We start from the raw sequence: 25,045 nt of genomic DNA, 5'->3' as shown, positions 1-25,045 counted from the left end.
GGGCAGAGGGAGAGAGAGAATCCTCGAGCAGACTCTGCACTGAGCGCGGAGACCAACGCGGGGCTCGATCTCACGACCCTGAGATCACAACCTGAGCCAAAATCAAGAGTCGTATGCTTACCAGACTGTGCCACCAGGCGCCCCGGTATACTGAACTGTTCTTGTTCATGATCCTCACGGCTTTGAAATTAGATAGTTATATGACCTGCCACCAAGTCTTGTTATTTAATGCAAAATTACTAGATTACAAATTCCTTTTGTAATATTGTGTTCGCCATATTTCGATATGTTTTCCTTTGTAATCCTATGTATTTTATTTCCTGCATTTAAAAAATATTATTCTGGGGCGCCTGGGTGGCTCAGTCAGTTAAGCATCTGCCTTCGGCTCAGGTTATGATCTCATGCCCCTCTCCCTCTGCCCCTCCCCCTGTTAGTGCTCTCTCACTCTCCCTCTCTGTCAAATAAATAAACAAAATCTTTAAAAAAAAAAAGCAAAAAAAATATTATTCTGAGAAGAAACGTGTTGTTTTCATCAGACCGCCGAAGGAGTTCACGAGACAAAAGAAAAATTAAGAAACCTTCAGCAGATGTGTTCTGGCAGATGGAGTAATTTAAGTATTAGCTACCCTCGACATACAATAATGGCTTTACTAATGCATGTCCAAATTCTTTGTAATTTTTCTGTGGTGACGTGGCCTAGTACAATATGATACCACATCCATCTGTATCTCCCCAACATCCACCGTGCATTTAGCCCTTAGAATAATCCTGTCTGCGTGTCTCCCTTTGGAAAACAATGTCTGATGGACCCCAAAAGACATTCACAGGCAAAAAGGAAGCTAATGGCAGAAAGAGTATGAGAATATCAGAGCAGATTTTAAGAAGAGGAACAAACTGACCTCATTTTTAAAAAAGAATCCATTTCCCTAATATACTACTTCTTTTATTCAAAAATATTTTTTTAGGGGGGAAGATGCTCAACACCACCAATCATCAGGGAAAGGCAAATCCGAACCACACTGAGAGATCACCTCACACCTGTCAGAATGGCTAGCATCAAAAAGACAAGAAATAACAAGTATAGGGAAGGATGTGGAGAAAAGGGAACCCTTGTGCACTGTCAGTAGGAATGTAAATTGGTGCAGCCACTATGGAAAACAGTAGGAGGTTCCCCGAAAAATATGATCCAGCGATCCCACTTCTGGGTGTTGACCCAAAGAAAAAGAAAACACTGACTTGAAAAGTGATCTGTACCCCCAAGTTCACTGCAGCATTATTCACAAGAGCCAAGACACGGAAACCACCTAAATGCCCACTGAATGGAAAAAGAAAACATGATATATATGTGTGTGTGTACACACACACACACACACACACAATGAGATATTACTCAGCCATAAAAAAATGAGATCTTGTCATGTGCAATAACATGGGTAGATCTTGAGGGCATTATGCTAAGTGAAATAGAGAAAGCCAAATACCTTATGAGCTCACTTACGTGTGGAATCAAAAAATAAATAAATGAATGAAGCTCACAGACACAGAGAACAGCTTAACGGTTGTTGCCAGAGGTGAGGGGTGGGGGGGTGGGTGAAAAACATCAAGGTGTTCAAAAAGTACAAACTTCCAGTTATAAGATAAATAAGTGATAAGATCAATAAGCCCTGGGGATGTCATGTACAGCATGGTGACTGTAATTAACATTATTGTTTTGCATATTTAGAAGTTGCTAAGAGAGTAAATCTTCAAAGTTCTCATCACAAGAAAAAAAAGTTGTCTAACTATGTATGGTGACGGATGTTAACTAGATTGATTGTGGTAACTGTTTCGCAATATACGCAAATACCAAATCGCTATGTCGTCCACCTGAAACTAAGACAATGTCATATGTCAGTCATACTTCAATCAAAAAATCTTTTTGGAATCTGGGATGGTGATGAGCACTGTATTCCCTGGGCTATAACCACCATTTGATACCTTTCTGTGCAGATAAGATGTTCTTTTCTGCAAGTCCCACGTCCTCTGTAATTTTCAAATAAAACTGCTCTCGTGCTGAGAGAGGTCTACCTAACCTAAAATCTCCTACGAGAGAAGCCTTCACGCGCCCCTGTCCCCACAGGAGGTCCACAGAGTCGGGTCTCAGTGGTTTTTCCATGAACCCAAATCCCTGGCGAGGCTGACTGGCCAAGGGGTAGGGGGGTATGTGACCCTGGGAATTTGGAACTGGAACCTAAAGTTACTCCCCGGTGCTTTGAACTGCGGGCGAGTCAAGTTGGGGCTATAAGGTGGGCGTGCTGGGAGATGTGCACGCTCAGGCTGGTAGATCAACCCAGGATAGGAAAGGCAATGTGGAGAGGGGTGAAGATGCTTCGGCTGCACCTTCTGCGCCGGACCTCTGTACCCACGTTAGCGAAACCCCCTTCGGGCTAGGGCTGGTCCAGTGGGGACCCTAACTGCTGAGTTTAGAGTCGGCCCCTATGGCACCCCCACAAGGCGGCTCATGATTTTCCTGGGCCCTCTCTTCCCAAGTTAAGCCTCAGTGTGTCCCGCCCCGCCCCCGTGCCTTCTGCAGGAAAGCACGAAACAGCCGGAACAGCCACCCAAGCAGCGTACCTCGGGTCTGCCAATGCTTCTGCGGACCCTGGCTCCAACCCCTTCCGACTGCTCCCGGCTCAGCACTGACAGGGTAACCTTCTTGGAGGATGCCATGTCGAAGTCCAAAGAGAGTGTTCCGATGCTAAGCTGTAGAGGTTAGAGGACCAAAAGAGGAGCAACAAGAAAGAAAAATCGTAAGGCGGCCACATCCAAAGACTACGAAATAAAGGATATTAATTATTAATCATATTCATAATTTAATTATGAATTAAATATTAATTCAGACCTGCCCGAAATATTAACAGCTACAATATATTGACTCCTCACTCTGTACAAGCCCTAGGTTAGGAAATTTAAAACAATAATGCTGGTGAACATGTACAAGTAAGTACTAATGTTATCAGTACCACTAATTATTTGCAATCTCATATAATCCCACAGCCCTCTTTTACAAGGTTTAGCAATAACAGCTCTGCTGGGGACTTACCACTAATGAGCAATTTATCTGCTTTCCTTTTTTTTTTTTTTTAAGTGGGCTCCACGCCCAGCGTGGGGCTGGCACTTATGACCTCGAGGTCAAGAGTCGCATGCTCTACTAACTGGGCCAGCCAGGCGCCCCTTTATCTGCTTTATCTCATTGAAATTTCTCAACCTCCCCAACCCCACATTGCCCGCAAGAGGTAGGTGCTACCACGAGGCTGAGATGTATGTGGTGACTAACGGAACACGAAGGAAATCCATGAGGTCTGTGACTCTCACCAGAACATGTCGAAGATCTTGGCACTGAAAGGATCTTCGAGGGTCACCAAATTCAAAGATCCATCTATCCCTAAAGTTCAGGGCCAAGTTTAGTGGCAAGAAATCTTTTAAGTTTTGTCAGGAAGTCTTCAAGAGCGCCGGAAACGGAAGGAGGAGGTGCCCTTGACAATGCATCCTGTATTTGAGGACCAGTCTATACCCCGCCTTTGTGATTCAAAAGAGTTTTCTCTTTGTGGGCCTGAGTTCTAAGGAATGGAGCATCCCAGAACAAACACAATCCATCTCTTTTCCACTTGAAATGCTTGCAGATGGTACCACCAAATCCCTAAAACTCTTCTTCAAGCGAAATACAATCCATTCCTTCAAAGATTCCTACTCAAATCAAGAGAGATGCTTTAGGAAGAAGCATAGACCCTAGGGCCTGAGAGCCTGGGTTTGCATCCCGGCGTCACCGGGTACCAGCTGTGTGACCCGAGGCCACTTGCTAAGCCTCTCTGTTCCTCAGTTTTTCCATCTGCGAAATAGGGGTACTAAGGCTGCCTACCTCAAAGTGCAGGTAGTGAGCCTTCTAAGAACGTTAGCTCCTGTTAATGAGAGCACTCTACTCCCCAAGTCCCGGCCCGTCCGTCAAAATGTGTCCCCCCGGGGGCAGGCAATCAATCAATCAATACTTACTGGATGCTGGACAGTGGGGCTCAGAAGTGAATTCAATCCTCAAAGCGGTATAGAACCGTCATCACCTACCTACAAGCAACTAGGAAGGGTTTTCCCCCTCCATGCGCCACTTCTAGGTCCTTCCAGACTCCCGCCCGTAAATGCTGTGCACGCGGACAACTGACGAGGTGCTTACCAGATCGCAGTGCTTGGCAGACAGGAAAGCGGCCTACCACCTTCGCCCAGTGTCAGAGACCTACTGAAGCATCTCCCGTCCCCTCCCAGGAGCCTCCCCCGGGAGTCGACGGCGGGCTGAGGAAGGCGGGGTCCCGCGCAGTGAGCTCAGCACCCCCGCGGGCCTGCGGTCCCCACGCAGCTGCGGCGGTTGGGGCGGCGGCGCTGGGCGCGGGCGCTGAGCTCACGGCGGGGAGGGCGCCGGGCCAGCCGTCTCACCGTGACTCAGCGCTTCGCCGCCCGCGGCCGCCGGGTGGGCGGGAGGCGGGAGTCTGCAGGTCCCCGGGGGGTTGGGAGGGTGGGAAACGCTCCATTGTTTCCGGGCCGCGGGGCTCCTCTCGCGCCGCCCTCCGCCCCTCCCCTGCGGGCTCTGCTGCCCAGCGACCTCTGCGCCCCTTCCGCCCGGGAGAGATGCGACCCCCCCCTCCAGGGTCTGGGGGCTCCCTGGGCCGGGCAGGTGCTCCGATCCGGGCGCTGTGGGTTCCATTTGTGCCTCCATCGCTTGTTAGCCGCGCGAGCTGGGGCCGGTGGCTCAGCCTCTCTGTGCCCCCAGGTCTTCCACTGTGAAAGGGGATAATAGAACCCCCCTGGTAGGGTTGTAGTGAGAATTCAATGAGCTTGGTATGCCCCCAGTACTACACGAAAGTTTGGCGCTTAGAACGGGGGTGGGGGGGGCGGGGAGGAAGATGGGGGGAGTCTCAGAGCCCAGACTTTTTTGCTCCTGCCTAAAAAAGAGACTCACTCTGGTGGGGAGCCAGGTGGTTAAGAGCTTGGTTGCTGTGGAGGGCAGTGGGCAGGCACTGGAGAGTGTTCCCAGAGCAGTGTGGACTTGCAGGAGCCAGTGAGCCGATCTAGTTCATTGCTGGGATGCTTAACCAAGGCTATACGCATGGCTGCTGGTCTCTGCCCTCTAATGCCAGAAAGCTCATTGTGTGGTTTGGAGAAAGGAAAGAAGGTGGCATTTCTAAAACAGGGGCCAGAAGGTAATGTTTTCAACTTTGCAGGCCACATACGTTCTCTGTGAAGACTGCTCCAGGTGGCCTTTGTAGCAACAAGCCAGCCATAGCACGTAAATAAATGGGTGTGGCTGTTTCGATAAAACTTTTAATTGTGGTTACTGTTGGGGAGGAAGGATGTCCTCTGCCCTTCAAGATCCTTCTAGCTGGACTAAGAATCAAATTGACATGAGACAGATGAACAGGAGAAAATCAAATTTAATTTCGTAAATGCGGGGAATCCACACAGCCTGAAATTCCAAAGACACTGAGGCACCATGAGGCTTCTCTGGCGTCCAGAGCTCCGGGGGAGGGGGCGGGGCGTGGGAAAACAAAGGGAAGGAAGACCGTTTGCAGGAAGGTGAGAGGTTTGTAAAACGAAGGTTGCCCTGCTATGCACACAAGTTTCTTAAGTAAAGAGGAACCTCTGTTAATAGCTCTCTTCTTAGCACAGGCTCTCCATTCCAATGTAAATGTAGGCAGTTGAGGGGAAGGTAAAGCACTTTTCCTGAATCTGCTGGGTTTTGATCTCTTAACTCAAAATAGTCTTCCTGCCAAAGTGGCCCATCTGGGGGCATGCCTGGGTGGCTCAGTCAGTTAAGCGTTTGTTTGCCTTCGGCTCAGGTCATGATCCTGGGGTCCTGGAATTGAGACCGGCGTCGGCCTCCCTGCTCAGCGGGAAGCCTGCTTCTCCCTCTCCCTCTGCCCCTCCACCTGCTCCTGTTTTCTCTCTCTCAAATAAATAAATAAAATATTTTTTTTAAAAAAGTGGCCTATCTTGAGGTGACGTGCCCTTGCCCCTACTATAATGAAATTTGAACTTCATATAATTTTCACTTGTCATGAAATATTCTTTTGATTTTTTTTTTTAATTTCAACCACTTAAAAATGTAGAAACTGCTCTCAGCTCACAGACTGTAAAAAGTAGGTAGTGGGCCAGGCTTGCCTGCAGGCCTGGTTTGCAGACCCCTGCTCTAAAAGAACAAGGTAGTAGAGGAACAGGGACTTTCCCCTGGACTCTTCGTATGTCAGTGGGACTCAAATCCTTCCTCTCTACCTTATTATGATTCAAGGCTAATTGAGCTAATACGTGTGAATATTAAAAGTGCTATGAAATAACACAGTATTGTTACTTATCATCATTATGCTGACTTCTGAAACTGTCTCCAAATAAAATAGAAATATGGACTCTCGGTCAAGCTCTTTGCAATCTTTAGTAAATGGTTCTGCATTTGCTACCAAAAATGTCAACATTCAGCCAATTGCCTGCGCCTGAAACTCAAGCTATCCCCATCCCTCTTCCACCTTGAAATCCTGTGGATTCCACTCCTAACGTCTCTCAAATCCGATTGCCACATGTCATCTCATCTGATAGCCACGCCCCGCTTCCTGCCTTCAGGCTGCCCACTGGCTGATCCACTCTCCATGTCCCAGGGAAATCTAATAACTGCTGAAAACCCTCAGGGCCCTCAAGAGAAGGTCTTGTGATGTCTCTAATCTGGCCTCACCCTCAACAGGCTGACACTCGCTCCAGCGCGCGCACACAGACACGCGCGCGCGCGGAGGCACTCCACTCCCTCTTTCCACCAGGCTGACTTCTTTTAGGCTCTGGAATGTGTATTTTCCCACTTGTTGGCTTGCTGTGCCTCTGTCTGCAACTTTCTCTCTCCTTGATCTGGCTTATCCCCGTTCGTCTTTTAGCTCAGTTTCCATGTCACTGCCTTTGGGAAACCTTCCCCTCAAATCTGGGTGAGACGTTTAACATGGCCATCATTCTGAGACGGGGAAGCTGAAGGGGCTCCATGGGAAAAAAAACTGCCTTTTTCCTCCTTTTCCTGCTTCTATTCTTGCTAGGACCTGCACCCCCGCCTTATGTCCCCCTTCTAAAGGTCAAGGAGTTAACGATTTCTTTGGAGTCTTCCAACGCAATAGATAACGCCTACGGAGTGACCAGGTGGGTCATCGTGAACTTTTTCCAAGACCTCTGACTCCAGACACCTTGACGCCAAGACCTCTGGCTCCAGGGCATGAGTGACTTATGGAGGACACCAGAGCACTGGTCCTTGTTCTGACCAGTTCCCGGATGCCTGAGAGGACGCGGACACCAGACCATCATCTTCTCTAAAAACCCCAGACCCCGAGCAAAGACGAGACTCACTCCTTTCCGAGTCTCCCAGCCACTCAGCCTGTATGTGCTCTCTCTCGGTCTTCAATAAACTCTGCTCTCCCTTCCTCCTGGCTCGCTGTTGATTTCTATCCCCGCACGCAGCTGGGGCCCCTGTTGGCTGGTCCTGCGAGAACCCTCTGGGTCCTGGAACCCAGGCCAGGCGGCGGCAATCACAACCACCCACTGTTGCTCAGACTCATTGTTTATCATATTGGGGTGGAAGATTCTCTTTTCCTATGACAGCTGCAACAGCATGTCCCATGAGACATGTCTTCTGCCATTGACTTCGATACTCCCTCCATTGCAAGTGGCATTTACTTCTCTTCCTCCTGAGTCTAAGCAGGGCTTGTGGTTCCTTTGACCAGTGCAATACAGTGCAAGCGACACTGTGCCAGTTGTAGGCGTGGCTCTGAGACGGCCTGGTGGCTTCTGCTTCCTCTTGGGAGTAGCTGGCCTGTGAGCGGAGCCATGGCTCTGAGACCACCATCCGGGGAGAAGCCCGTGCCACGTGGATATGACAGGAGCACCCCATGCATCCTTCCCCACTTCCAGACCCGCAGAACTGTGCGCAAATAAAAACGGTTGTTTTAAGCCACTCGGTTTCTAGATCATTTGTTTGGTGATAATAGACAACTGGAAAATATACTTTTGTACAAGAGGAGACGAGGTGGGTTTTCAAAGCTCCCTGGGCTAAAGAAGCGCTCTTACAAATATTGACCCTTTTAGAAAGTAGATGTGTCCATTTAAATGTTATCACCAAGGTGACCAGCCATCTGGCAAGATAAACAATTCTTTTTTCTTTTTTAAGATTTTATTTATTTATTTGACAGAGAGAGAGACAGCGAGAGAGGGAACACAAGCAGGGGGAGCGGGAGAGGGAGAAGCAGGCTTCCTGCAGAGCAGGGAGCCCGATGCAGGGCTCGATGCGGGGCTTGATGCGGGGCTCGATGCGGGGCTTGATCCCAGGACCCCAGGATCATGACCTGAGCCGAAGGCAGATGCTGAACGACTGAGCCACCCAGGCGCCCCGAGATAAACAATTCTTAAACTTGACTTGAGAGATGAAGCGCTGCATGCCACGGGCCACAGCAGTGAACTCTGGAGTTCAGGTGTCCTGGAAGGCTCCTCTGTTATAAGCAGCATTTGCAAGGAGAGCTTTGCGTTAAAAGGAAGCAGAAGAGAAGGGCTTCACTGTACATCGTTGTCCACTTCTCTAGCAGATTTGCAATGCTCTTGGGAGTGCTTTCAGTTGACCACCTTTTCAAAGTTTCCTCTGGGCCTCAGAACCCCCTCCACCTTCGAAACGGTACCAGGAGTGAGAGCTTCCCTTTTTTCTTGTCTTTGAGAGGCCAGTCATGGGGGCAAACAAAGTCCGAGGGCCTGCCTGGTCAGGGCAAGGCAGGGAGCTCTCTTTCCTCCCGTGGAGGAAAAGAACGGGGCTGAAAAGCTAGAAGACCGAAACCGAGGACAAAGCAAGGTCAGAGAGGAGCAAATGTTTACAGATGGAATACAGGGCATGGAACTGTTCACTAGAGGGGCCCACTTGGGAGATGAGCAGCGTGACCCTGTATGTGGAGCCTGGCATACTTTTCACACTGTCGTCTGCCATCCAGATGGAGATGCCCAATGTGTGCGGATATCCGAGTGTGTAGCTACATCATCAACGGCCCTCGGTCTCCTGGGACGCATAAAGAAAACCCTGTGCCGATGTGACAACGAAGAACCTTCCCTAAATGATTCTAAATAACACCCTTACAATCTTTTTTTTTTTTTAAAGATTTTATTTATTTATCTGACAGAGAGAGACACAGCGAGAGAGGGAACACAAGCAGGGGGAGTGGGAGAGGGAGAAGCAGGCTTCCCGCAGAGCAGGGAGCCGGATGCGGGGCTGGATCCCAGGACCCTGGGACCATGACCTGAGCCGAAGGCAGACACTTAATGACTGAGCCACCCAGGCGCCCCAACACCCTTACAATCTTTAAAGACACACACATTGTCGACATATTTTATTTGACCTTTTTTTCTCAAAAATTGTATTTTCCTCTTTTGTCTGACTTACTGATTTTCTTCTCCAAGATGTATTTTATAGAAATACACAGACGTCTTCCATATTTCCTCATGTCCAATTTTTGTCTCCTTCTAGCACGCAGGTCAAAAATGCTTTCTCGCAGATTGGTCAGGTTTTAGTAACTTGCCTCCCAGAGCACTATTGCGGCTCTTCGTGAAATGACAAATGTCTTTGGAATATTCCAAATTAGGCATTCGGACTCACTGGAACCAGGCAATCGACTGGCTCCAAATCAGACACTGATTGTTTTGTAAATATTAGTTTGTGAAGGTCATTAATGGGCTGCTGGTTGAGGACATCCAAATACATCCATCAGGGAGGCGTATCTGTGACTCCCCCTTCCACCCTCGTGAGGGCAATCTGCACAACCTCGGGTCCCTTCTATCACCCAGCCTTCTGACCCCGAAGCTACATGGGATCCACCATTGCGTGAAACGCATAATGTGTTCCTATCTTTCCCATGGGTTTTTGGCAGCATTCCAGAAAAGAACAGCTCATGACCCTCTTTTTTGAGCCACAGAAATTTCCTAGAATTCACCACAAGTAAAATGTCCTTGGCCCTGAAAGGCTGATCCATCTCTGAACCAAGGAAGTGGAGAAATTTAGGTGAATGATTCCCCTGATACTTACCTCAGTCACCCTGATAACCTTTCTCACTTTCAGCTTTTATGTGGTGGTGCCTTCTGGCTAAATGGAGGCTGCTTTCAAGATCACAGTATTGGAGTTCAAAGAAAAGGCTAATTTGAATTAACCTCTATCTAGTTAATGTTTGAGGTGGACCGATGTCTGCAACTCACTCTGAACGCACCAGAAAATAACAACAATGGTAAGAATAGTAATAGCAGGGCGCCTGGGTGGCTCAGTTGGTTAAGCGACTGCCTTCAGCTCAGGTCATGATCCTGGAGTCCCGAGATCGAGTCCCGCATCGGGCTCCCTGCTCGGCAGGGAGTCTGCTTCTCCCTCTGACCCTCTTCCCTCTCGTGCTCTCTGTCTCTCATTCTCTCTCTCTCAAATAAATAAATAAAATCTTAAAAAAAAAAAAGGATAGTAATAGCAGTAGAAACAGTAAGACCCATAATGCGGATCGATGGATGGGTAGAGAGATGGATACACAGATATATGACAAAGCCAGTTTAGCAAAATCTAATTGCAAAATCTAGATGGTGGTGTATGGGTGCTTACGGTACACATTCTTTTAACTTTTCTGTATTTTGAAATGTCCCATGATAAGCTTTTGGTAAAGACCATTTGAATCAAAGTGGGAATCATGGCCGGAAGGGTTCCATGAAGATACTTCCTTTGATAGGTTGGAGAAATGTGTGTTTTACTCTAGTTTAACTTTTATAGGATTTGTTCTTACCATACTAATCAAATAAAACTTGAAAATGTAAAAAAAAAAAAGGATACTTCCTTTGCCTACTTTCTTCACTTCCAACTCTGGCATCTGGTATGCAGTCCAGTCCAGTGAATGTCTGTTGAATTGAGCTGTTGAACTTAATTCCAAGCTACCAGGTCACTTCCACAGCTGGCAAGATTCTTCTAGAGCATGAGTTGGCAAATTTTCTTCTGTGAAGGCCAGATAGTAAATATTTGAGACTTTGTGGGCATAAGGTCTCTGGTACAACAGCTCCGCTAAGCAGCGACGCACAATACATCACGAATGGTCATGGCTGTGTTCCCATAAATTTGATTTACAAAAACAGGTGGTGGTCATAGTTTGCCAACCCCATCTTAGCCCCCAAATCCTTACCTTCCACTAAAAAGTGAGAGTAAAACTGACAGCATGCAAACAGGCTCTGTAAAGATTTCATTCATATCGGGAAAGGGGCTAACAAAAAGAAACAACAAACATTTTCGTGTCCACCTCCGCCCCCCACTTACCCATCTCCTCTCATAAGGACCAAGTCTAACTCTTCCACCATTAAGCCCAAGGTTTAATAGGCAAGCATTTCTAGGAGAGGCAATACATTAACGTTCCAGCCCCATAAGCGTAGACTCTTCACATCCGATCCCAACCACCAAGTAGATCATCTTGGCACCAGGGGACTAAATGTAGGAGGTTACAGAGGGACCACCCCCAGGGAAGAGATGCCCATGGAAAAAGCTCAGGCCGTAGAGAGAGAGACGCTATTGGAGCCCTTGGGGCTTACTCTTTAGTAAAAGCAGAAAGGTCATAAATAAATGAATCATGCAGCAGGTTTTAAGGTGTTAAGCACTGTGGAGAAAGATGGGGTAGAGCAGAGTAAGGGCCATTGGCAGGCTGGGTGGAGTGAGGTGGTAGGATGAAACAAAGTGGTCCAGGGAGGGCTCATTAGGAAGATGCCATCTGAAGCAGAGCCCCAAGATGAGCCAATGAACCAGGCAGATATCTGTGACAGTCTGCCAAGCAGAGGAAACCACCAATGCAAAGGCCCTGGGGGCAGATAGTGCTCAGAATATTGTAGGAGGAGCAAGGAGGCCAGCTTTCGGAGGGGCCAACAGACCTCCAGGAGCAAGAGCAGAAGCAGGGAGAGAAGTCAGGAGGCAAGGGCAACATTGCAGGTGAGGGACGGTGGCGATTTAGACCAGCAAGTAGCAGAAGAGGCGGTGAAAAGTGGCCACATTTGGGATATATTCTGAAGAGAGAGCTCACCATATCCTGTGAAGGACTGGATGCTGGGTGCGAAGGAAGGGGAAAAGGCAAGGGTGATTCCACACTCTTTGGCCTGAGCAGCGGGAAAATTTGTGTTGCTGTTGTCTGAGAGGGGACGACAACGGGAGAAGGTAGTGTGGGGGGGAGGGGGCGGGTCATTCGGGAGGTCGGCACTGGGCATGGTGAGTTAGACATGTTTATTAGACGTTCCAAGCAGAGATGGACAAGGTGACAGTCAAATGGAAGTCTGGAATTCAGGGGAGAGGAGCTAGCTGAAGTTTGGAATCCTAAGCATATAGATGGTGTTTTAAAGCCACGAGTCAAATGCATTTTTTAAAGTGAGAAAACACAAAGGTCGGCCAGAAGCCAGAAAAGGCTCTCTTGTGCTCTCTCTCTCTCCCTCTTTCTCTCTCTCTCACACACAAAATGGATCCCATCAGGTTCTTCCTTGTGCTAAAGACAAGCGCTAGGACTCCTAGGGGAACAAACTTGCTTATGTCATGAAGTCAAATTACCTCACGCATCCTGGCAGAAGCTTGTTGCCTGCTAAAGGCTTGCAGGAACAAGCTTTAGAGGACGTTCCTAAGAGTCTCACCAGGCACAGGTGACAATGTAGACTATCGTGTTTATTAAATTAAATCATGTAATTGACATAGCAGGTTGCCACAACAAGTTAGAATGAAACTGAAGACATGGAAAATACAGAGCCGAAGAAAGGTCCGGGAGAGGTGGCAGAGGAAGTGAATGAATAGAATAAGTCAACAAATCTGTGACATTTGACTCAGAGGAAACCACTCCTCCCAGCTGCCCTTGAGTGTTTCAAGGCCCGAGAAGGGATGGGAATCCTAAGATTGTGCCCAGGTGTTTCCAGGGCTCTACCGCTTCCTTCTCCCCCTCCCCGAAATTTACTCTTTATTCTAGAATTGACCTTCTGCCATGCTACCATGTTTAAACGGTGGAGTAAATACAAATCGCCGTGTGGGAAAGGGAGTTAATTAGCAGAGTGTGGAATTCATGTATTTGGCCAAGTCGCTGTGCCACGGGTACTCTGCTTCACCCTGAGTTTCTTGAAAGATTGCCTACTTTATTTCCAGAGACCGAAGAGCTATTTGGGGTCCATCAGTGGCTCATTTGCTATCAGGGTGTAAGCTCCCCTCTTGGGAATTCTCCTGAGGGACTCTTTGCCCCTTCCCAAATTCCAGTTTCAAACAGAAACATTGACAGTAGCTCTGTAAGCTATTTTTCACACACTCTACTGTAATTAAACCTTTCCTTGGGATTCTGCCTCCACTAGACATAAGGCCCCTGAAGATGTGGGCAGTCCCTGTTCTGTTGATTTCTGTCTCCGGCCCCTAACAGAATGCTTAGCACATGGTCGGTGCTCAAGAAGACTTGACTGAATGACGAGAAAATAGAAGTGATGCTAGTCCTGTGTCCACTCAAGAGGAGACCTCTTTGAAAGTCAGTAGCTTCGCTCCCCTCTGCCAACCCGAGATTTCGTCACACCATGGATGTTTCCAAGTAAGTTAAAGTAGCCGGCCGTGTATGAGTTAATACGGTGTGTCACTGCATACCAAAAGGATGATTGAGGCTCCGGCTGTGGATAGCAGAGCCTCAAAGAATTCGTCAGGTTCATCACATAGGACAAGTCCGTGTGCACCAGAGAAGAGGGTGGCATGAGGAAAGCCAAAAGTTGCGACCCTGTCATAATGACGTCGAGTGACAATCACACTTTTTCCTTGCAAGCATGGTGCCTGCTCCCGGAGCCAATGCGATCTCTTTTCCACTTCTGGATTTCTTAATAATCTAAGGTGTGGACATGTGCTCCTTCTCGGTCATATTAACTGTCCTTCTCTGCCACATCTCCTGCAGCATCCCTTCGTCCAGTGTTGAGTTGAAGCTTTCATTGCTTATTCTCTGCGCTCTTCGGCGTTACCTCATGGTTTCCTGATTCGTGAGAGAAGTCAGCGTCAGAAGTGGGGTTTTGCCGAGCTATTTTCTGGTCCTTTGCAGCCCAGAGCTCTATAAACAAAGGCAGGGTTATCACATGTCCCCGAGGGCTGCCTGGGAAAAACACAAGCTGTGGTTATCAAAATTGGAACCTTTATGAAATAGGCTTTTGTCTCCGTTTTTGTTGCATTCAATCAGATCAACAAGTGTTGGCTAAGTGTTGATCGTGGTTTCCTGTGGGATTGTGTAAGGGTTCTGCAGGACAATAAACGTTTTGGGGGCACTGAGTAATGTAGCCATTTCTGACCCAGCAGCCAGGAAAATGTGAGACATTCGCTACTGCGGCTGGAAGGAGGGCAGCTGGGGCTTGTGTTCGGGCAAGAGCAGAGGAACCGCAGCGCGGTGGACCCCGGCAGCGGATCGAGCCAGAATGGTGCGTTGCGGCGGCAGGTGGCCACACGATGTCATATCCTCCAGGCAAATAGGTTCAGAATGACGAATATGAAATAGCTGGGGCTCCTCCGGGGACTTTGGATGAGACCATGTAATTTGGAGGCCTGCGACGGTTTTACTGCCAAGTCCTCCCCCAGCTCAGCAACCTCGCTCAGGCAGGCTGTCAGGTTGTGTGTCTGTATGGCCGTCAGCTCCGGCGGGCTCAGCGCGTTTCCTCTGCTGCTTTTCTCCGGCCTCGTCCGCAGGCATTGCCCTTCCGCGACTTTGCATACTGGCTTCCTGACTGCTTCCAAAAAGACACAGAGATGTTCCTCTTACCCGCTTTTATTTAATCTGTGTTTTTATGGTGTTACTTTAACTACAAATATTTGTTCTCAGGTTCCTGAAGGCTTCCAACGTCTGGGGTTTGGGGGGATTTTAGGTGGCGATGGAAAGATGGGGGAAGGTGAAGCTTTCAGGAACAGCCACGGCCAGATAATGTTGAGAGTTCTTGCGGACCAGGACAAGTTCACTGGATTTAAGAAGGAGTGCACGTGTATCGCGCTCTAGGTCAGGGCTTTCCAAACTCTCATGAGCACACGAGGCACCTGGGGATCTCGCTAAAATGCAGATTCTCAGGGTCTGGGGTGGGAACCGAGCGTCTGCATTTCTCGCAAGCTCCCGGGCTACGCTGATACCATCAGTCCGTGGACCACACCTGCAATGACATCCACGTTTTGATTTGTAAGAAACCCAGTGGCACAAGAACACAGTCAGTCAGGGGCTGGTTCACCCTGAATCTAAGGTAAACCGGCCCAGGACTGAAAGCTTGAAACCGACGTACAGGGCAGGGGCTTGCGGACAAGACAATGCACGGGGTGTCTTCCTGCCACACACCGCCCCCGCCCCCCCCCCCCCCCCGTGCTCTCCCATCCCCAGGACCTGGGGAAGAGGGATGAGAACTGAGATTTTTATCATCAAGGCTCGTTTCATTCTCTTCAGTTTTTTAACCTTTCCTGTGGTCTTTTTTTTTTTTTAACTTTACCTAGGGAGTGATGAGGGGAAGGGGTACAGAATTGGGGAGTATCTGCGAGCGTGCTAGGCATCACACTGCCGTTTTCTCTCGACTCCTACTGACCCTTCGAGGTGGTTACTGTTTTACTCCCTTTACGGATGGGGAAGATGGGCTTTTGCAAGGTTTAAGTAACACGCCAGGTTGCACAGAGCTGGAGCAGGGATTTGAACCCACCAGCTGGGTACTTCTCCCCTGACCAACCTCTATCACCTAAGCAGTGCTGTGTGTTACTAATTCAGCATAAGGTATTAGGACATGGCTTTATCACCTTTCGCTTTTTTCCTAACCACTCCATAAGGTGACTAAATTACGACATACCCCATAGGATGGAGTGGGGGTGGGGGGTTAGGCCTACCCCACAGAGTAAACGAATGCATATTTTTTTTCTTTTCAAAGGTTTTATTTATTTGCTAGAGAGAGAGAGAGCACAAGCAGGGGGAGCGGCAGGCAGAGGGAGAAGCAGGCTCCCGGCTGAGCAAGGAGCCCAATTTGGGACTTGATCCCAGGACCCTGGGATCATGACCTGAGCCAAAGGCAGCTGCTTAACCGACTGAGCCACCCAGGCATCCCACGAATGCATATTTTTAAGGTGCTTTAAATAGTGCCTGGCATAACGCAAGCCCCCTTTAAATGGTAGCTAGGATTATTACTGCTACAATCACTCATATCCTTCAAGGTCCAGTTTTAATGTCCTCCCTTCTTTCTTGGTTATCTTAAGAAAAAGAAACAACTTTCTTTCCTTGGGCCATTCAGAGCAAAGAGAACATGGGCTCTGCTCTAGCATTTCAGTTGTTCCTTTCCCTCCTTTTCTTTTTCAGTCGTGGTTCAGTGCCCATTGTGTGCCCAGAACTTTGACATAAGCTTTCTCATTCATGTCCCGTTAAAGTTGAGAGAGCTATATAACCCATCTTAATATATCCGGATCAGAAAACTGAAGCTTAGCGCAGGGAAGGGGTTCGGTCAGGGTGACCCAGCTCATAAATGACAGCCCTGTAACTTCCTCCATGCCTTCTGAGTCCACCGCCCTCCGGCCACCTCGCACGTTAATTAGCTATGAAACCTATCTCTCAAGTCTGCTCCTTGTCACTTGGGCAGTGGAGAGCTGATCCTCGTTTCTGGAACCACTCACTCGAGGTCCGGAGAGCTGATTCTCGTTTCTGGAACCACTCACTCGAGGTCCGGCACGCTGCAGGCTCAAAATCAAGTGTGCTGGAGACACTTGCAGAGTTGAACTCCTTACTCTCCTGATAATATTTCCTTACAAATGCTAAGTAACCATGGAGATTCCAAGTCACGTTAATTTAGCATTCACCTCTTACTCATGTTACGGGTTACATGACGGTTGCTGGCTCCCCTAGAGAAAATACTATATTGGTCTCTGACAGTATTTTTGGTTTTGTTTTTTGTTTTTGCCTCCCCTGCACTTTAATCTCTTTCTAGTTTCTTGTGCTTATGGAAATAGGCAGCCTGGGCTATTTGGTAAGCAAATTGATGTATCTACTCCATGTAGGTGGTAATATGAGAGCCCAGCCAAATTCTGCTGGCTCTTCTATGGAAATAGATTTCTGGCTAATACTAACGAGCTTTAGGATCTCATTTCATTTTTTAAAAAATATTTTAAAGATTTTATTTATTTATTCATAAGAGACACAGAGAGAGAGAGGCAGAGGCAGAGGGAGAAGCAGGCTCCCCACCGAGCAGGGAGCCCGACACGGGACTCGATCCCAAGACCCTGGGACCATGACCCGAGCCGAAGGCAGATGCTCAACCATCTGAGCCACCCAGGCGCCTCTCTCATTTCATTTTATAAGTGTTTTTTTTAGCCTTCCCAACTGAATATACCTTATATGTGGGCAGGCAGAACCGAATTTGTTAGCTGTCGGGCAGGCATTTGAGTCAACAGTGGTACCTGAGCCTGTCGACTTATCGTCCTGATACAGGGAGGCAATATTACATTTATAAAAATTAGTCATCACTCATTATCTCTTCCTATACCAAGGGAGACCATAGAAATGCCTTCATTTTAGAATCTAGGCTAATGTAGGAGAAGAGTACAAGGAAGCGATAGAAGCAAATAGAAGTAGAAAGGCAAGTCCAAACTGGAGCAGGAACCAGGTACTGTCCTAGAAGAAACTGATCTGGATGAGACCAAAGCGTGAGTCATCAAAACGGGGTTCTTCAAGCTCGTTAGGAAGCTCCAGGGGCCAGCTGAGGGAATAGAACTCTGAAGGTCTCCAAAGACATGTGTCCCCAGGTGTGTGTTACGTGAGAACAACAGATTACAGACCTATCTGCACAGAGTATGAGCTCATGTTTGTGAAAATAGACACATGCACATATATATTCGGAAAAATCTAGAGGTACGTTCACCAAGATGTTAACAGGTTTTTTTTTTTCTTTTGCTTGTTGGTAGTTCTTAATTTTGTAGAATAAACACACATCACGTCTGATTTTAGAAATGAAAGCCAAAAAATTCACAAAAGGCAGAGCTTTGGAATGAACAATTTTGTCGAAATTTGACAAATTATATTGCATCAGATGCAACAACAGGAATGAAGCCCTGGAGATTGACAAGAGAATGTGCTTGAGGACTTGGTACCCTCCTTTCTAGACAACATTCTTCTTCCCTTCAATATACAGAAGCAACCTTGTGAATTTCATTTGTCAGTGGTGTCTGTGACTCGCCATATTAATCTTTTAGATAAAATCTCCCCCCAAATCTTTAATGTAACGAATGTAAATTTCTATAAACAGTAAAGTGTGTGTATGGTCATGCAGTACGGGGAAAGGCTGCTTCCTACCTGGGATGTTGGGATTTGCCTTTTTAAAACAGTGCTTTTAATGCTACAAGTTCATTCAGTATCTGAAAAAGTTTTGAAAAGTAAACGTTTTTTTTTTTTTTTGAAAAGTAAAAATTTTGTATTCAACTAACCAGATCTATTTAACTAGCATTCCGCTTTAAGGAGTCATGTTTTAGCTGTGGATCTAAAAGACATTTGACAAAAGTTTTCACAGTTTTCTTTGTATGCTTAGTTAGTAAAATTTTAGAACACAGGGATGTAAAAGGCAAAAGTGCCTTAAAACTATGCCCAGCATGGTATGGCTCCCCAAAAGGGGAATGTACCTCCAAAAAACTAGATCCTCCACAGTTTCAGTAAGTCTTCAAGGAAATTCTCTTCCGGCCATAGACTTTGGATGTAGAAAATCATCTTATCTGAACAGGTGCATATGTAGAGTTTCTAACAAAGGCTGGGTTTACTGCCCCCAACCTCTGCCCCATCTTTGAGTCCGGGGGCCAAGAAACCAGTGACCATGACAAACAGCACCCACTGTGCTCAAAAGAAACCCACTCTACTTTCCCAAAGGAATTAGACTCCCCCCGCCCCGCTAAAACAATATTCAAAACAGAAAGTAACCAATGGATAAGATTTGTAATGGATAAGATTTCCATTACTTCTGCCTCTAAATCAAACGATGCCTTTAGAGAACATTTGAGGGATTAATAAATAGCCACTTCATCTGTATAAATAATGAGCATAGGCTGATTTTCTTGATTCCCGTTTCTAGAGTGGTGTGGTCTATGTTAGGAGGGAAGCTGGCTGGACCTGACTGTGGTTTATTCAGTGTGTCTCCCTTCCCTCCCACTTCCCTGCCATAGTGGGTCCATTATGCTCAGGGCCACTGAGAAGTGGCCTTTAGTGATTGGACAGGTTCACTTGGCGACCCTCCCCATCCACACAGAGCAATGCCTATGTGGGTGCTTCCTGATGGAGAGTGATAAATAGGATGCAAATATTTTCTTTGCAATGCATGATCCTGGCATAGCCAGAGGGAACATGAATGCCCCAGAGCAGCAAGGTTTCGCTTAGAGCTGGAGAGTTGAAGTTAAGGACCCACAGGCACGCCCCGGCTGATCAAATGCAAGGTGAGTAAAGTTAATGACATTCAGATTATCAGTAAACAAAGGAAGATAGAAATTATTGAACATCTGACTGCTAGTATTCATGTGATTTCGCAAAGCAAAGAAGAACGTAAGAAAGTTGATCTCTTGTGGCCTGCTGCTTAACATTACTTTTTTTTTTTTTTTAACATTACTTTTCATTACCAGACCTGATATCGGACTGAGGGTTGAAGCAACAGTCTTAGTAGAACCAAAAAATTAATGGATTTATTTCCTAGAATTACCTTAAGCTTTAATGTTCTCCATGGCTTTGGAAGGAAAAGCAAAAGTGTTTTTAGTTTGTAAGGTACCAATTTTGTTCAGTACTTTTAGATTGATTTTGATGGCATTTTTAAATGTTTTGTTCTCAGAAATATTGAAAAGTAGACCCCTGTCCTTTATGTTAAAGATCGGATCATGATCGGGAACTGTGGGGATCACTTACAATGATATCAGAGTCTCACAGTGGCCCAGATGATCTGGTTAAACAGCCAGCCACAGTGATGGAGAGAAATGTGTTGATCAGTCACTTCAGATATGCTGAGCTGTCTGGAGTTCAAATATTTCAAAGTTTGATCATATCCAATTCGATTCAACAAATGCCTACAGAATGCTTAAGGAATAAGGAGAAATTTGATAAGGTGGTCTGGAGGGTAGTACAAAGACAGTGCATTTATGATCCGGAGTGGGAGGCGAGTAAAACACATGAAATGTTGTAAACAAATCAACATATTTATAAAAGTCAGGGCCAAGGCCGTAGGAATGAAGGGCAGGTGTATGTGTTTTTGAGTCTGCTCAGCTAAAATTACTTCGCTAATCTTAAACCTGATTTGTAAAAACTGTATTATTTATATTATCCCTGAATGAGAAACAGTTGACTCAAAATTCTGAAGGCTAAAAGAGAATGTAGCTAGGTGCTGCAAACACTCATTTTCATCATTTTATTTTACTTAGGACGACAATATGGACACAAAATCCATTCTAGAAGAAGTTCTTCTCAAAAGGTCACAGCAAAAAAAGAAAATGTCGCCAAGTAACTACAAAGAGAGGCTTTTTGTTTTAACCAAAACAAATCTCTCCTACTATGAATATGACAAAATGGTGAGACCCTGCTTATTCGATTGTTTTTATACTATTTATATTTCTTGAGTCTCCACAAAGTGCTTAATTATAATGAAACAATGTCCCGTTTCTTAGCTCACACAGCCAAGATCAACTTTCCTTCACTTATCACATTGTCTTTTCTTAACCAAGGTATGATTAAACCAAGATCAAGGCTTTTAAAATATTGGCTAATTTTAGTAAGGCAAATTGTGACTTTAGAACACTGGTCCTTGACTGAGGGTGATTTTTGGCCCCCAGGGGACATTTTTGGTTATAATTTGGGGAGGGGTGTCTAGTGGGCTCCTGGCATCTAGTGGGTAGAGGCTAGGAATGCCGCTGAACATCCTATAATGTACAGAACAGCCCCCATCACGAAGAATTCTCTGGCCCTAAATAGTGCTGAAGATAAGAAACACCGTGCTGGAAATCAGACTAATTCTATTCAGCTAAGAAGTCTATCAGAGTAGAAATCCTAAAATACTGTCCTAAAATTGAAACAAACTTAAGATGCTCTCTGGGTGGGTGGGGGGGGGGGCCCAAGTGGCTCAGTCGGTTCAGCCTCGGACTCTCAATTTAGGCTTGGGTGGTGATCTCAGGGCCGTGAGATCAAGCCCCGTATCCAGCTGTGTGCTGGGCGTGGAGCCTGCTTAGGATTCTCTCTCTCCCTCTCTCCGCCTCCCCCCCCCCCCCCCGCCGCCCCGCCGCCAAATTTTAAAAGATGCTTTCTGGAGTTAAATCTTGATCTTCCATAGATTAAGCACATGGCAGGTGATGGAAATATGTTTCAAGATTATTAAACAAAATTAAGGGCTGCTTCTAGACTTGCTTTTGTAAGAGTATATGAGTTTGTGCCCACACTCGAAAATATATTCGGTTGCCACTGGATTTTGACTATGATGGAATACCTGGAAAAATTCTCACATACCCGTCCCATCTCTCAATCTCCTTCCTAGGATAACCTTCACTTTATGCTCTTCTTTGTGTCCCATTGTTTATCGCATGACACATCTTATATTTTGGTTTTTCAATCAGAGAAGGGGCAGCAGAAAAGGATCCATTGAGATTAAGAAAATCAGATGTGTGGAGAAAGTCAATCTTGAGGAGCAGACCCCTGTGGAGAGACAGTACCCTTTTCAGGTAAGAGGAGGGACAACATGTTTTTGTTATATTTTGTTGTATATTTTGTAATATTTCGAACTCCATCTATTGGCAATAACAAAAGATGTTGCAAAATGGCCAAGACGATGATGAGGCTTGGAACCTCCCCAGGTGGGAGCTGGGCACTTTGTTGAAATTCAACCTACCAATCTGCTTTCCCTAGAGGGAGAGAAAGAGAGAGGAGCAAGTAAGCCACAGTGGGCTGACTTGCCTTGGGGCCCGACAGTCTCTTTCATCAAACCTTGCTGAGCATTTCCAAGGGGCTCCAAGGTACTAGGCACACTGCAAGGACTCAAATGCCACCCTCGTCCCCAAGGCACTTTGCAGATCATTATAATGAAGGTGAGTGTTAAGTTGAAGGAGCTGTGGTGTCCTGGGAAGCGGAAGATTCACTCCTCACTCTCCGATTGGAAGAAACCAGGGGGTTTTCTTGGAAGATGCTTCAAATTCGTATCACAGAGGCATGGGGCGCTTCAAAGGGCACAGGCTTCGGAGGCACCCAGAGCTTCTAACCCCACAGCTTGTACTGGCCATAGGCAACGCACCCAACCCTCTATCCAAGTTCGTTTCCTCATGCGCCAAGTGGGCATAATCATCCATATTTCACAGAGCCGAGACAGGATTAAGATCTTAAAGTGTCTAGGAAAAGAGCCCAGAAACTAGTAGCTATTTAATAAAGGATCTGTATCATTTACTCATAAAAACTGAATGAATAAACTAGAGAGGGATCCGGGGAAGACTTTAGAATGTTCTGACATTTAAACAAGCATCTTAAAGAAGAGACAATGATTTCTGCTGGGGATTCCTTGGGGAGGGACATGACCCAAGGGAATGAAGTAACAGGGAGACCTATTTTTACTCAATATAAGTATGAACTATATAATGATCAGAATATATGGAAATTGCCAAGGATGGCTTAGCAAAAGTAAAGGACATTTCGTCCCTGAAGATATTTTTAAGGATAGAGCAGGTAAACATTTTCCAATGGGCTATAAAGAGAGTCATGCACTGGGCCAGTGGATGGACCAGAACATTCCTAAGACACCTGTAATATCTAACATTTTAGACTTTTATAATTCTCCATGGTCCAGGGCACCCGTGCTGAGACCTCAATGTTCACTGATGTCAGGTGCATCATTGCTGTGATTTCCCCAAGTGTGGAAGCGGGGTGTCTGGGATAAAACAAACTGAGAGGCGGAGGATAAAAATAACTAGATTTTTTTCCATCTAATTCCAGAGCAAATGCATATTTTATAAGCAAACTCAACTTTTCTTTGGGATACCAGGAAATGTGCAGTTGCGCCGGAATGAACCATGGATGCAATTGTATCTAAATGCATCCAATCTTTTCCTTTCCAGATTGTCTATAAAGATGGGCTTCTCTATGTCTATGCATCAAACGAAGAGAGCCGAAGTCAGTGGCTGAAAGCATTACAAAAAGGTAATGTTTAAAAAGTCATTAAAGGGAGTCCTCCTTGGAGTTCTGTTGAGGCTTGGTGGAGGAGAGATATGGCAGCAGAAGGACCCATGGCTAAGAGAGAATCTGCTGATTTTTCCCCAGGAACCTCAGAGAACGGAGAACGTGCCAGGCTCACTGTCATTTTGCATTCTCATTGTCCCATGGAGCAAACCTGTGGCTCGCATTCCCTTTCCTGCCCTGCACAGAGCGAGCTATTGTGCCTTCCCGGCAGGCAGCCTGGAGGAAGCCAGACCACCTGCTCCCCACCCACTGTGCTTCCCTTTCCCAGGGCAGTCTCCGTTCTCCTGGGGCTATGTCAAGGCCTGTGGCTACCGGACTTTGGCTGTTTACAGAAAGTTCTATCCTACGACTTATCATCTGCCAACTGCTTTGTCAAGTACTTCGTAAAGCATTTCCTTAAGTAATCTTCTTGACAAGTCCATGGAAAGGGTTAATCTTATTCTCCCTTTTCCAGATAAGTGAAGTTAAAGAGACATGGCCAGGGTCACGTACCTAATAATGGCGAACTCACAATTCGACTACCCCAACCCGGCCTTTTAACTAGTATGGTATCAACCCTAGGCAAAACTGGGGATTTAATGGAGCTTTTGCTCAGGGATTCTCAGGTTGCTGTGGTGACAGCCCGCAGTAGAAGAGAGAACACTGTTGGTAATTTGGCGCTGTGATGTTTCTCCCCGTGATATTCTTATTTGAAAGGTAGGTGATAGTATGAGGACAGTATACAACTCGAATGAATGACTCTACTGGTGGAATTTCAGATATTAAGTCCCCAGATCGGGTGAGGTTTTGTTTTCTTTCGATTAGGGTTCTTTCGCAGTGTACTTCAAAGTATACCACGTTAGACAACCCCCTACTCCACTTTGTTGCAAATACATCTTTTTTTTTTTTTTTTTTTTTTACACATAGGGCTTCATTTTTCCTCTGCATGAAAGGGTTTAGCAACCTATCCTGTAGGATAGTCAGGTGGTCCAGTGAAGGGAGAAGCCTACCTCTCCCTGCTCCCAGCTTGTTGAAGTGAGAAGGGCATTTGTCTTAGAGACAGACAAATTTACATCCAACTCCTGCTTTGCTGTGTCACCTAATGAAACCTCTCTCACATCTCATATCTCTGGATCTCAGTTTCCTAACCTATAAAACGGGAGGTCACGTTGCTTTTTTCCTCTAGTGATCTTGAGCCACAAATGAATGACTCACATATATATTAAAGCATCCTGCACACAAACGTGAGTCACTGTGGTTAGAGTGGGGCCTCCAGGATGAGCCAGCCCTAGAGGCTGCTTCCCATTCAGTCTCCTCTGGGGGGACTTCCTGGGAGCAGTTGCTATGTAGACACCTCCGGTGTGCAGCTATGAGTCATGCCCTAGAGTCTTTTGTGGGTCTTTCTGGAACTATGTACGGCAGGCAGGTTTGGGTGGGCCCTGGAGAGCTCAGGTAAAGGCATATGGAACATAAAGGAGAGCAGAGAGAAAAAGCGAAGGTGAATCTCTTGGCCCCTCGTAAAACTTTAGAGGGACCCTATCACTAGGGCTGCCATGCGCACAGGAAGCCGTGTGCATCAGTCAGTGATGCTTTGGGATGCAGGTAAAAAGACGCCAAGCAGCTGTTGAAACAAATGCACGTCGGTTCCTCTCACACAGTTAACAAGTCCGGAGGTAAACGGTCCAGGGCAGGGGCAGCAGCTCAGGGAAGTCAGTAGGGACCCAGGCTCCTGCGAGCTTTCTGCTTTGCCACCCTTAGAGGCTCTTGGAAAGGCTCTGAGCTTTTCCAGAAGCGTCTCCTGCAAGCTTCTGTAGATGTTTTAC

General features: G+C 46.6%; 2 protein-coding genes across 8 annotated transcripts in view; one reads left to right on the top strand and one right to left on the bottom strand.

The window, feature by feature from the left end:
• The window catches only part of PIR (pirin), a 103,026-nt gene extending 98,604 nt beyond the window's left edge, over window positions 1–4,422 (bottom strand). Inside the window, exons 1-2 of one of the 3 annotated variants that reach the window (XM_028115027.2) lie at window positions 4,205–4,422; window positions 2,614–2,742 (exon numbers count right to left, since the gene is read on the bottom strand). In XM_028115027.2, the coding sequence (XP_027970828.1) occupies window positions 2,614–2,709 (96 nt within the window). In that variant the 5' untranslated portion in view covers window positions 2,710–2,742; window positions 4,205–4,422. Of the gene's footprint in view, window positions 1–2,613; window positions 2,743–3,354; window positions 3,459–4,029; window positions 4,131–4,204 lie in introns of those variants that run through there. The other 2 variants (XM_028115029.2, XM_028115028.2) reach the window with 2 other exon arrangements.
• A 9,921-nt stretch (window positions 4,423–14,343) lies between these two features.
• Window positions 14,344–25,045, top strand: part of BMX (BMX non-receptor tyrosine kinase) — a 49,664-nt gene continuing 38,962 nt past the window's right edge. For 3 of the 5 annotated variants that reach the window (XM_028115077.2, XM_028115073.2, XM_028115076.2), the window contains exons 1-4: window positions 14,344–14,487; window positions 20,456–20,602; window positions 21,638–21,742; window positions 23,123–23,204. In XM_028115077.2, coding sequence (XP_027970878.1) covers window positions 14,485–14,487; window positions 20,456–20,602; window positions 21,638–21,742; window positions 23,123–23,204 — 337 coding nt within the window. In that variant the 5' untranslated portion in view covers window positions 14,344–14,484. Of the gene's footprint in view, window positions 14,488–15,171; window positions 15,292–18,972; window positions 19,487–20,455; window positions 20,603–21,637; window positions 21,743–23,122; window positions 23,205–25,045 lie in introns of those variants that run through there. The other 2 variants (XM_028115075.2, XM_088028863.1) reach the window with 2 other exon arrangements.

This window comes from Eumetopias jubatus, unplaced genomic scaffold (assembly GCF_037043125.1).
Source record: "Eumetopias jubatus isolate StellerSeaLion01/CBP00866 unplaced genomic scaffold, mEumJub1_p1.0 scaffold_11, whole genome shotgun sequence".
NCBI lineage: Eukaryota > Metazoa > Chordata > Mammalia > Carnivora > Otariidae > Eumetopias > Eumetopias jubatus.
This window is presented reverse-complemented; position numbering and strand designations above follow the sequence as displayed.